Source organism: Melanostigma gelatinosum, assembly GCF_949748355.1.
Source record: "Melanostigma gelatinosum genome assembly, chromosome: 15".
Lineage (NCBI taxonomy): Eukaryota > Metazoa > Chordata > Actinopteri > Perciformes > Zoarcidae > Melanostigma > Melanostigma gelatinosum.
The window spans coordinates 24584713-24598339 of NC_136648.1; the positions used below are offsets into that span (position 1 = coordinate 24584713).

The 13627-nt window shown below is 43.4% G+C and overlaps 1 protein-coding gene across 1 annotated transcript in view; it reads right to left on the reverse strand.

Annotated features, from left to right (window-relative positions):
- dlgap1a (discs, large homolog-associated protein 1a) overlaps nucleotides 1-2700 on the reverse strand; it is a gene marked incomplete at both ends in the record, with an annotated part of 97007 nt that extends 94307 nt beyond the window's left edge. Inside the window, one exon of the mRNA XM_079284501.1 lies at nucleotides 1288-2700. Within this exon, the coding sequence (XP_079140627.1) occupies nucleotides 1288-2700 (1413 nt within the window). The remainder of the gene's footprint in view (nucleotides 1-1287) is intronic.
- Between the last annotated feature and the right edge of the window lie 10927 nt (nucleotides 2701-13627).

A 13627-nucleotide genomic window follows, 5' to 3' on the forward strand; every position in this document is an offset into this window, starting at 1 on the left:
ATATCATAGTGACACCTTCATGATTAAAGTGACAATAGCAACATGTTGAGGATCATAGGAACTGTAGGAACTGTATTCGTAATTGAGTGTCACAATCCCAAAATTGTTGAAATACTCTGGATGTCCGGCTGCCTGGAAACTTCTCAGAATACATTGAAAGAGGCAGCGCAATTCGTTATTCCCTCTGCTCACTGACTGTACCGGGACGTCACCACATCTCCAAAGGGCCTTTCTAACTGCGTCATAGCAGGTTGTACACAGATCCTGAATAAAGTCTGAAGCTGTGTTTCAAATCGGATTAAAGTATTGTTTTACCAACTGTGTGATGACACCTAAATCAATAGGAATAATTTTAAAGAAAGCTGTAAAAGCTTTGATTAACATAGTGACATTCTAGAAAAATATAATTTATTGAGAATTTTAAAAAAAATCAAGTATGCTTGTTTTATGTATAAGGGTTTGCATGCGCTCGCCCTACCTCCTCTAAATGAATCTGTTTAACAAAAGGCTGAAAGTGGCATTGGCACCAGGACCATCACTAGAGGAGATTGTGAGGTTCCACATATGGCACACCACATTTGGACACACTGTGCTGTCAGTAAAGGGAGGTAAACATTGGAATGGCTCATCATTCCCAATAAGGGTTGTGTCCAATTGAACATATTCCACTTTTAAGACCCATCTCAAACAATGCCTTAAGGCAAACTAGAACTATGACCCCTTTTAACTTGTAGCACAATGTAGTTTGTTTTTTCTACTTGTCTGTCGTATATATCCACATCTGTATACTGTCACCTGTAGTGTTTCTGGTTTTAGTTCATATATCTAAAAACTCAATCAGTAAATAATTCTGGGAACTTTTAAAGATGCAAACATCCAGTGTCCTAAGTTAAATTTGGCATTTGGATGACCTAAAACTGTTACAGCTCATCCCTCTAAACTAGTACTTCATGACCAATATACAGTCATAAAAAATGATGCCAGTACAGCAGCTGAGCACGCCTTGGAACTCGTGGCCAAATTTTCCAAAACTTTAGAATGGCCACTCCAGTGATGGATTCCACCGATTGGTTTGCCCTTCTCTAACTGAAGCTGTTCTTCAGCATAGTCAGAGAGTGTAGAGTTTGGTAGGACTGAAAACCTGGAGAGTCGCAAGACTGGACACCACTGACTTTAAGAAACATTGGTGAGGAAAGTAAGTTGTGGATAAAAGGGAAGCAAAAAGAGGGGGGGGGGGGAAGAGTGAATCGACTGGTTTTGGATTAGAGTCAGGGAGGAATTAGTTACCTGTAAGAAATGGCAAGAGAGCTCCTGCTGCTGACTGCCCTTAGATTTGACTAGAGCTCTATCTAGGTTTAGGTTACCGGATCCTGCGCTGGCTCGAAGCTGGTTGTGGCTGCTGTTGTTGGTGTAGACCTCTCTGGCCCTGCTCACCGTTAGGCTTGATGACCATGCCCCTTTCTTCACAAGGGGCCCGTCCACAAGGCCCAGAGACATCAAGGGGCCACTTCCTCCAACGATACCGCCACCGCTGTTATTGCTGCTACCACTAACTGGCACACATGCCGACGACGCTGCATACTTCACATCGTTGTTGCTCCGGGAGGCTTTGAGTGCAGAGTGGTGGTGCGTGTGGCCATGGTGTGTGTGGGTGTGGTTGTGTGCGTGCTCGTTGAGTGTGCCGTAAGGGTCCATCATGAAGTATTGCTGGGACTGCGAGGAGGAGAGACTGGGGAGGGGAGTCTGGGGGAACTTGTCGTGGCTGTTGCCGGGGTACCGGCCCATTGTCATGGCGATGGGCGATGGGGAAATGGATGGTGAGGGTGAGGGCGGAGGTTGGTGGTGGTGAGGGTGGTAGAGACACAGCTCCCGTTCCAGGTTGTCATCTGAGCTCCAATACCCGGAGCCTGGAGCAGACGCTGAGCCGTGGAGCTGGTGGTGGTGGTGGCTTCGATGCTTGGGCTCCGCAGATCGACAGCGCTCGCGGCTCTTGCTGCGCTTCCGCTGGCGCATTCCCACCGGTGGAGTCTCACCCTCCGGGCTGGCCCTTGAACCACCACCACCACCTCCTCCTCCACCATCACCACCACCACCATTAACACTGCCGTTATTGGCCCCCTTGGAGGACTGTGTGTGGTGTGGCCCCTCCAATGAATGTGACTTGGTGAAGAGTTTTTGGACTGAGTGGACCAGGTGGCGAATTCTCCCTGGGCTGTCATTGTTGTTGTGTTGGGCTCCCATTCCCCCACTGTGGGCCAGCACTCCGCGTTTGTACTGCAGTGTGTGGTAGCCATCTCTGGAGAACGATGGCTGATGCTCAAATGGGTCCGCAAAGTTTGCTGGTACCCGGGTGGGCATTTTGCCCCCATAGCCTCCTCCACCTCCACCTCCTCCTCCCCCTACATATGGTACCATGGCCATACACTCATCCTTTACCTCAGGATGGTGGGATGAGGAGGTGGAGTGGCACCTCCTTGGGAAGGTTCCGTATGGGACGATGCTGTTGCTGTCAGAGGGGTACGGGGTACGCTGAGCGTTGTAGTAGGACAGCTCCGCTTGATGCGGCATGGGAATGGGCACAGGCATGTCATTCTGACTGATTAAATATGGCTTGCGGTCAACATGGTGACCCAGTAGATCGTATGATGGTTCATAGGAGACCACGTGATGGTGACTCCGACTACTGGACAGGCCTTTCATGACAGGGGGAAAGGATGGGTGGATGGAAAGAGGAATGGTATGGATGAGAGATGCCAGGTAGGCCTGTGACCAGAGAAGGGCTGCAGAAGACTGTCCCTGAGAGGAGAGCTGCAGACTCTGGAAGACAGGAAGAGAGAGGAACAACAAGAAAAGGTTAATCCAAGGCAACAAGTCAGACAAAAACAGTCCATGACAGTGACAAGCCCTTAATTAAATCATATTACTGTTGTAGATGTTAAGACCTTTCAACTTTTGACCTTTAATTCTAGCATCCCCATGCGCCCCACAGTCCTTTATTAAAGGTTTGGCCCCATGCGTCCCTTCTGATTTTGATGATCCTTTTTGTTCCGATAGTCCATGCTTAGCATTTTAGGTGCAGTGTGCTGCTGCAAAGCACCTTGAGAGCAACTTGGATATCGGTGTCTAGCTCATGGACACTTCAACATGCGGACAGTAGAATCCAGCCAACCTTGTGGTGAAAGGACTATCTGCCCTCCCCCTTGAGCCACAGCCTCCCAAAAAGTAAACCATTTAAGCACGAACAAACAAGTTTGTTTTTAGGGCTGCAACATATCGACATAATACATTTTGTGATACGAGACAAGATAAGGTGTTAGATTGTTGTCTTTTGCTAGTTTTAAATGCTGCATTACAGTAAAGTCACGTCATTTTATGAACTTACCAGAGTGTTCTAGCTTTTCCTAATACTTCCCTATACCCACTTATCAGTTATTTATTAAAAATGTCATTGTTTTAATATTTTATGTATTTTTTCAAAACCTAGACTTGTCACTTCATTTTGATTTTGGATTCATTCATCTCTCAATCTAGCTATGGTGCTGTGAAGGATTGAGTGAGTGGGATCCCAGAATACATTGGGTGAGAGGAACCCTAAACAGGTTGCCAGTCTGTCACACATTGGCAAAATAACATTCACATTCACACCTACTGCCATTTCACCTAAACCTTGCGGTTTTGCGCCGTAGGAGGAAACCAGAGCAACCAGAGCGAAACCACAAAGACACATGAAGAACATGCAAACTCCACCAAGAAAAGCTCGTAGATTTGAACCTATGCTGTGCCAGTGCTAACCCTATGATGAGTTGAATTCAAACTTCTGTGCGGCATGATGTCAGCAGAATAGAAAATACACAGTGGTTACAGTTAGTGTGTGCTGGAGGCTGGCAGGCCAATTAGATAATAAAAAGCAGAGGGACGATGCTAGTGTAGCATTCAACGGCAGTTAGAGTGGTCATAGAATCAAAACTTACGTGCAGCGGGTGTGCTTTTTTTATTTGCTACATGGACCTCGTCGGCCTTGATTATATCATCACCTTTAGTGTCGCCCACAATGGCCCTCATTGGCTTGGTTATTGACCATGAAAAAGCTGCCTAACTTCATTTGTCCCTGCTCTTTAATACAACCGACAGGAACATTTCCTAAATTAGCATTTAGCGCCCCTACCGGTGGCAGGACATCAAAACTCCCTCATACCTAAGCGTAAGTTTAAACATGTGGTTAACGTTGTGAAATGTTCGCAGTTTGGTTAGGTTTAGGAAAATGTCATGGTTTGGGTTCAAATAAGTATGTTTGTAACATAACTGAAGTTACATACGTCAGTTAAACTATGCCACGTAAGTGAAGTAAATTCAGTATACTTCTTAAGATAGTACAAAATAACTCAATGTTGACTTTTGGTTTGGCATAGGACACAAACAGCAGTTTACTGGTCCTGTGTTTGCTTGACCCATCCATCCACCCGAATCTAATTTTCTACGAGGATTTAGTCACACGTCATACTGGCACCTAATGTACCGGCTGCTTGTATGAACAACCTATGGGGTCGTTTTTTGAATAGGACAGTCTCAAAATGATGATCACAGACTTAAACCAGTACCTGAACGAGTAGTGTAATGTTGCACTAAACAGGGTGATGAAACAGCCGAACAAAGACATCTGCATTTTTCAAACATTGCAAAAGGGGTGAGTCACAATAATGGTCTATTCTGACACGCTGACGTCAGATATCCAAGATGGCGTGGGCAGCTGGTGGAAAAGCGGCTGCACTGAGTTAATCCAGAGATCTACACGGCTATTGATGGCAAAATCATTGTGGAAGATGAACTTTTAAACTTTCTCGTCATCAAAATGAAAAATCTGAGTCAGGACAATATTATTTTATTAGCTGTGAACCATTTTGGGTCGGATTGGATTGAGAGTTCAAAGAAAGTTATTTTTGAACTCTGCCCAAGCTCCAGTCAACGTTTTGTAGCACATAAGGGGGCACAAAAGGACGCAAATAATATCAAGAGTTGTTTGAAACTACTTCATGAGGCTGGTGAGAACATCCCTCGCTTTGTGTCTCATTACATAGACGAACTTCCGCCTGTGACTTTCAACACGCTTGACGTTTCTTGCCTGCTCGGTCTCAGCACAGACATGGCCTCCATGAAACATGCTGTGTGTGCAGACAAATGTCTGCGAGGGTCTCCGTGTGATAACAGCGGATATAAACCAACGCATGCAGGTTTGAGCAGCCTAGCTTGGGCGGAAGGGGTCCGCTGATTCGCCAGGTCAACGAGGAGGCACCGAGCCGGGGTATGGAACGTGTAACTCAGGTACATGGAGCCTTGGTCCTGGAGCAACCTGATCTAAGCAGAGGGGTTGCGCCCATTCATCAGGATAACGAGGAGGCACCGAGCTGGAGTGTGGCGCCGGCGCCTGGATCCTCGGCCCTGGATGCCAGCGCAACGGAGGGAGCCTGGAATGCGGAGCGGAAAAACGACGGGGCCATGTCACCTGTGTGGAGCCGTGTAGTACGAGAGGGACTAAAGCATACTACTGAAATACAGCCCAGAGCCCGGCCAGATCCTTCCAGAAAGAAGAAGTCTACCGGTATTGTTGGAACCAGTGCTGGACACACATAAACTATAAAGACTAAACTGGTGAGTGGATTCGCTACAAAATTCTCACCTGACTTGGACTCTGACACACTGGCAATGTATCTAAAAGAAAAACTCTGCCGAAACTCGGTGCCAACATGGCACCGGTTCCTATACGTCCGGTATCTACCGGACCGAAACGCAACGCAGATTTTGGTGCTTCTGTTCGGTGCCTGAGCCGATTGAAATACTTTTTTGACACTACTCTGATGACTCCGTCCTGGCAGCAGGACTCGGTCCTCCGCTCCTCACTCATAGCATTACTACAATGGGGTACTTAGCGCTGTCGCTCATAAGCACAACACAGGCACGCAAAAGCTTCTTCTCCTCCTTTGAGACCAACTGGCGGTTGGAAAATGACGAATTGGCGCATTACCGCCACCAACTAGTAAAATTAAATAAGTCATGAGACGTGCCGTATTTTGCCAGAGAAGGAAAATATGCTCATATTTCTGTAAAATAATTGCTGAAGTTTGAAGCTGTAGTGTGTGTACAGAGTGTGTGTGTTTTGTATTTATTTATATTTATTTAAGTATACTGTAAAAAATATTGTTCATAGTTAAAAAGTTTGAAGCTGTAGTTTGAAGCCAAGTGTTTTGTATTTATTTATATTTATAGTGTACTTTCAACAGTTAATATATTGTTCAATTTGAAGAAAAAAGTATCGGTTCAGGCACCGGTATCATTTTAAAAGTATCATTTTAGCACCGGTATCGGAAAAAACCCAAACGATGCCCAACCCTAGATGTAACCTGTCAAAAGATAGACACTGCTTCAAGTCGGTTTAGCTCCTTCAAAATCACCGCCGAGTGCAATGAGGTAGGCGAAATGTATGAGCCACAGCTTTGGCCAGAAGGGACTTTTGTACGGCGTTTCTATGAAGCCCGCAAGGCTGCGGCTGTAGGGTCACTGGGTGTAAAAACACCTGTTGTTGGAAGGAACATGCCTGAGGCTGGGACATCCGCTGCCATGCAGATATGAACGTGAAACATGAGTGTTGGAGTTGTGTCTAATACTCGCGTGGCTTGCGCCTGGGACAGAGCGAGACGCATTGTTATGGACACTCATGGAGAGCGCTGATATCTTGTGTATACAAGAGACATTTTTAGCCAAACAAGACCTGGATAAACTTAACTCTGTCAATAATGATTTTCATGGGGCAAGAGAATCCACAACAGATCTAAGCAAGGGAATAGTGCGTGGCAGAATACCTGGGGGGGGGATCAGTGTGATTAGACTAGAGGTGGACTGGTGCATAGCAGTTAAAGTTGTACATAATAAGAATGTTTTTGTAATTCTAAATGTTTACACTCCTTATGAAAGTTCTCAAAATGAGGATGAATACCTTCATAGGCTTGCTTTTATAAGTTATTTTATCAAAGAGAGTGCATATACAAGCATATTTGTTGTGGGGGATATGAACGCTGATATCTCAGATAATAACTCCCTGTTTGGTCAACACCTCATGCAATTTTGTCAAGATAGCAAGTTGGTTCTTTCCAGTGAAGTTATGTTGCCAGTAAATAGCTCCACATACACCAGTGAAGCATGGCACACAACCTCTTGGCTGGATCATTGTATATGTACAGCTGATGCTCATGACTGGCTCCAGGATGTTGCAATCCTGTATGAGCAGCTACAACAGATCACATACCTGTCTCTGTGACATCACATGTTGAGAGTCTACCTGAGTTGACCAGTAATGATAACCATGAACAACACGTGAAAGTAGATTGGTCCAAGCTCACAGAAGATGATTTCTTGCATTACAACTCACAAACTGATAAGAGCCTAAGTAATATTGAATTACCACTTGATGCAATTCTGTGTGGCAACATTAACTGTAAAAACCAAAACCACAATAGTGATCTATGCCTAATGTATGATAAAATTGTGAATTGTCTAAATAATGTTAGTAAATCATTCTGCAAAAAAAGGGCTAAACAACATAATCTTAGGCCAGGATGGAACGAATATGTGTCTGAACTCCATCTAGAGGCTAAAGAAGCTTTTAAAAACTGGGTTTTATAAGGAAAAGCAAGACATGGTCCAGAGTGTGAACACAAGAAACACACAAATGCTAGATTTAAATATGCTGTGCACTTTTTTAAAGAAATGAACAGGCCATGAGGGCAAACTCCATGGCCAAAAAGCTTCAGCAGAATAATGTCTCTGATCTCTGTAGAGAAGTTAAGGTTGCCAATAACACTAAGATGCCCTTGCCATCCAACAGTGATGGGGCTACTGGTTCGGACAGTATTGCAGATCTGTGGAGTAAACATTATAGTGATATCTTCAACAGTGTGAAGAGTGACACATTTAATATTGGTGATGTTCCTCATGATGCTGGTGTGTGTATTAGACCTGATGATGTGCTGGATGCCATTGAGCATGTGGCCTTGACCAAATAACAGCAGAACATCTGAAGCATGCGAGCCATAGGATTTCAGTTTTACTTGCAATGTGTTTTTCTGGATTGTTAATGCATGGTGTACTTCCTGATTCTATGCTGACTGTTTTGTTAGTGCCAGTAATCAAAGATAAAACCGGTAAAATATCCAGCATTGAAAATGACCGACCAATTGCTCCTGCTAGGGTACTCTCTAAAGTATTAGAACAAATTCTCTTAGATAGGCTTCAAGAATACATAATAACCACTGACAATCAATTTGGTTTTAAAAGTAAACATAGCACAGACTTATGCATATACGCACTGACGGAAGTACAGGAGACATAACTCTACAATGTTGATGTGTTTCCTGGATGCATCTAAAGCTTTTGATCGAATTAATCATGGTAAATTGTTTATCAAGCTACAGAGCGAGGGGTCCCTCCATACTTGACTAGGATTTTGCACTTTGGTATTCACATCAAACCATGCGAGCTAGGTGGGGTAAGAGTGTATCTGCACCCTTCCTATTGACCAATGGCATCAGACAAGGTGGAATACTGTCACCTGCTCTTTTTAATCTATATATGGATCTTTAGAAAAAACTAAAAGAGTGTAAGACAGGATGTATGGTGGGGAAAGTCTTGTTAACCATCTGATGTACGCTGATGACTTAGTGGTCCTGTCTCCTTATAGCGCTGGTTTACAGCAGTTGCTCAGAGTCTGCTCACGGTATGGCGTGCAGTATGACATCAAATTCAACTCTAAAAAGAGTGTTATCGTGATCGCTAAAACCAAGGAGGATCAGAAGCTACATTTTCCCCCATTTTTTATGGGAGGTCAAGAGCTAAATGTGGTGCACAAAATGAAATATTTGGGTCACATCATCAGGAATGACCTCAGTGATGATGACGATGTGCAAATTGTATGCTCAAGCTATATGCTGGCACGTAAATTTCATATGTGTACAGATGATGTTAAAACAGCTCTCTTCAGAGCCGACTGTACTCACTGTATACCTGTGGTGCAGCTGTAGTAAAGCCAACATGAAGAAGATTCAGGTCCATTTAATGATGCTTTTAGAATCTTGCTCAAGCTTCCAAGATTGACAAGTGCAAGTCATATGTTTGTGAGTCGTAATGTTCCGTCCATGCTGTGCTGAGGAATTTTATTTACAAATTTAAATGTCGGTTAAATGACTCAGAAAATGTAATTATAAAAGCCTTAACTGATGCAACACAAACTTCTTGTTTCTGGAAACATTGGAACAAATGCCTGTATGTTTTAACAACGAGTGACTTGTTTTTAACTGCACTGATTACACTTGTGTCTTGGTGTCCTCATATTGTATTTTATATATTGTTGTTGTATTTGTTTTTTTTGATACTATATGGACTCGAGTCTGAAATAAAAGTTGATTATAAACACGCCGTCTGGCATCAGTGTTTCTATTGGTTGGTCGTGCACCTCCACATGGTCAAAGCTGAATACAGGAGAAGTCTAATCCACAGGTCTGCTGGAGCTGACTGCTTGGATCGGCCTGCTGTTTGAGCTGAATGAAAGATGGAGCCAATGTTCCTCAGCGAAAGTGTAATGTGACCATATCTCATATATAATCAGCTGAAATCCCACACACAAGGGCTCCGAGTGGTCCAGCTGGTAACCAATAACAAGCCGTTGGGCAACACCAAAAGAAAAAGTAGGGGGTTGATTCATGAACTGGAACTATTAAATCGAAACATAAACACAGGCAGCTAAGGGACGATGACTAATACACATGAATGTCCTTTTTCTTTTCTACTCCGTGGACGAGACCAACCCATCCAATCAGCTTGCACTTTGAGTGCAGGTATGAGTTTCGTAAGAAATCCTCTCAGTTTAAGTGGTCCAGTGATCTACTTTGAAGGTTCATGTGTTTTCCAGTGGACTCATTTTCTCTCTCTGTGTTGACAGACGAATAAATCCGTTAGTAACAAGAACTATGGAGTCGTGTGTTTCCTGAAGGGAGTGATAGGAGAGTTACTGCTCTGTTCATTTGTCTATGGTGTCATCTTCATGATATGGGTAATATTGTTCCCTCTGATATGAATAATATGCTCTTGAGTGTGTGGCGGAATGCGTGTTTTAGCTGAATTGATTGATATGTCTCAACAGGATTTGGAAAAACTTGTCCACGCATTTATCTTCAGCAGACTGGACTACTGTAACGGTGTGTTTACAGGTCTCTGTAAAAAGTCCGTCAGAAAGCTGCAGCTGATTCAGAACGCTGCAGCTCGAGTCCTCACTAAGACCAGGAGGGTGGATCACATCACTCCAGTTCTGAGGTCTTTGCACTGGCTTCCTGTCCAACAAAGAATTGACTTTAAAATCCTGCTGTTGGTTTACAAAGCACTGAATGGTTTAGGGCCAAAATACATCTCTGATCTGCTGCTACCTTATGAACCATCCCGACCCCTCAGGTCGTCTGGGACCGGTCTACTATCTGTTCCCAGAGTCAGAACTAAACATGGAGAAGCAGCGTTCAGTTTTTCTGCTCCACATATCTGGAACAAAGTCCCAGAAAGCTGCAGGTCTGCTGAGACCCTCAGCTCATTTAAATCAAGATTGAAGACTTTTCTGTTTGCTGCTGCCTTTAATTGAACCACATTCAATTCATATACTAATCAATTTCCTGCATTTCTGCATTTTATTTCTTGCACTGTTTTTTAAATCTCCTTTTCTTTTGCCTTATGTTTTGATGCTTTTAATGGTTTTATGTGAAGCACTTTGAATTACCTTGTTGTTGAAATGTGCTATACAAATAAACTTGCCTTGAATTGATTTTGACTCATTGTTCGTTAATGCCGCCGCATCCCGTCATGCAGGTATTCATGTGTCTGCACTCATAGTGTATTTGTAGGTGTTGGGCTTCATTTTTACAAGTGCAGGCCCAGGTATAACATGCATGGCCCGCCACTGCATGTCTGTGAGTTTTGTCTGTCCTACTTGGCCCATGACACCACTGCTTAACACAATTGACAGCTCCACTGGTAGAAGGGCTAACAAGCTACAGTAACTCCCAGTGAGCTGAGGTAAGCCCCACACTCTCGCACGCACGCACGCACGCACACGCTTTTCTGATCTCCGATAATGTTACATTGCAAGCAGTGGCGGCTGGTGGATTTTTTTTTGGGTAGGGCCATCCAATCAATTTCAGCAAATAGTATAATTCAATGCAAAAAAAAAAAGAAAAAAGGTATCAAAAACGCATTAGTACTTTGCAGTTACATTGTTATCATTTATTCCAACACTGACATAATAAGGACATCTTATTCATACAATCATACAATCATACAAACCTCTCAATGACCTTCTTATTGAAGTCAGGCATGTCCCTGACAAGTTCCTTGTCCATGGAGAGCATAGCCAGAGCATTAAAACGCTCTTGTACGTTACCGTTAGCATCGAGTGGGTGGAAATGTCCGTCGTCTCGTCTGCTTGAATGGCGATAAAATCAGCGTTCTTTACTTCCTCCAGAATGTAATCCCTTACAACCGACAGCATGCAGTCCAACAGCTCATTTTGTACAGTCTTCGACATCCCTTTAAAAACGCTGGCTGCCTCCAGGTGCTCCTCCAGCACACCGTCAAGGGACGCAACAAAATCCACCAGTCCCTTGAACACGGCAGGGTTGTCCGAGGAGTCAGTCTCGTCATGCACACGCAAAGCCAACTTAAAAGCTCCACAAAACTTGACACAATCAATTATTTTTGATAAAATGTGCCGGTTTTTATCCACCTCCTCGTTGTGTTTCTTTACCGCAAGCCGGTGACCGTCGTCCAGCTGGGTAGCGAGAACACGCGAGATGAGAACTAGACACGGGCGCTCCGGGAGAAAAAGACTTCCGGGAGGGCCATTCTCATCTGGCCCTCCCGGAAGTCTTTTTTAGGGCGCTGATTGGCTAAATTGTAAGTCACTCATTTATTTCTTTAATCAGTGATTGGCTAAGCTGCTTATTAGACCCGTCTTCCTTGGGCCAAATCGATCTGGCCCCAGCACGTGCACGCGCAGTAGAGACGTGCACGGGGACAGCTGAGAGGTACACCAGCGGAGAGGACAAGCAGGGAAAAGCATTTATTTTGTGCAGTTATCCTATTTTACAAATATTACTGGGTATATTACATAGCTCAAAAACACAAATATTGACAATTTGTATAATTTATTAATATTATAATTTTTTTTAATTAACAATAGTATAATTATTATTATTATTATTTTTTGTGGCTCAAGGTGGGTGGCGCCAGGCCCCGTGGCCCTCTATTGGCCGGCCGCCACTGATTGCAAACATGTAATTGACAGGAGGACAGCTAATAACTTTAGCAGCACTGCTAATGGTCAACGAACAACGGTTCTGTTAAGTTACATTATGATGCGTTCACACTCTGCTTAGTGGAAGTAAGTATTGGGCAAAGGTACATTGTAACGTTATCATGATGTGATTATAAAAAGAATTATTAAAACAACTTATGACATTTGTTTTAATCCATAAATATACAATATTTGATTTCCTTATCATAGGGCTGGGCGATATGGCCTAAAAAAAAAATCTCCGATTTTTTTACAAAAAATCCGATTCACGATTTAAATCGATTTTTTTCCCCCAAAATTTTTTGCAGATGACAGAAGCTGTTGAAAACAATTTTTTCTTTTATTTTGTGATGATTTTCCCAAGTAGGTTGATAAAAATAAAGTGCAAACAAAACCTGAACATTGTAGAAAGGTGCCTGTAGTATACAAAAAGTATTTGGTCACTCTTTTGTTTGCCTGAATCATTTAAATATAAAATTAAATTAAACATAACATTAAATGGCATTAAATAGTAGCCTTCCATTGTAAACAACTGTGCAAATGTAACTTTTTACAGTAAGCTTTTCTAACTGAATACACTGATACAAACACAGCATGAAATAAAATGTATATGACCCTTTAACATTCACATTTTCAAAAGTGCAACATCTGATCTAACATCAACATAACATATTTTGCACAGTAAATAAGTGCATGTAAACAAAATCAAGTGCATTCACAACATAACCAACAGTATTAAACAGTAGTGCATGTTTTTTCTAAATATTTTTTGCCAGGAAGACAAGCCTGTCTACTACCTCTGGCTTCAGGCATGCACGGTGGCATGTAACAATGCCCCCCCCCCACACACTGAAAAGCCTCTCAGAGGGGGCACTTGTAGCTGGCACAGAGAGGTATTTCTTTGCTAAAGTACTTAGCCTTGGAAAGTTAAGTTGGTGACGCTTCCACCAGTCAAGTGGATCGGTGTCTGGGTCAACCTGCTGGACCACAGGTCAGTTGTTGCGGAGTAGAATGACATCCCCTCCAGCTCCGCAGAGATCCTTTGGCGTGTACTATTGTACAGCCGAGGCAAGGCAACGTCAGAAAAATGTTTACGGCTTGGTAGCACGTACCTGGGGTCCAAAGCTTTGAGACGGTGAATAAACCCCGGCTTTTCCACGGTGTATATGGGCACCATATCTTTTGCGATATACATCGCGACTGCATCCGTGATGGCTTTCCACCGGGCACTCTTCTTCTCATGCGGAG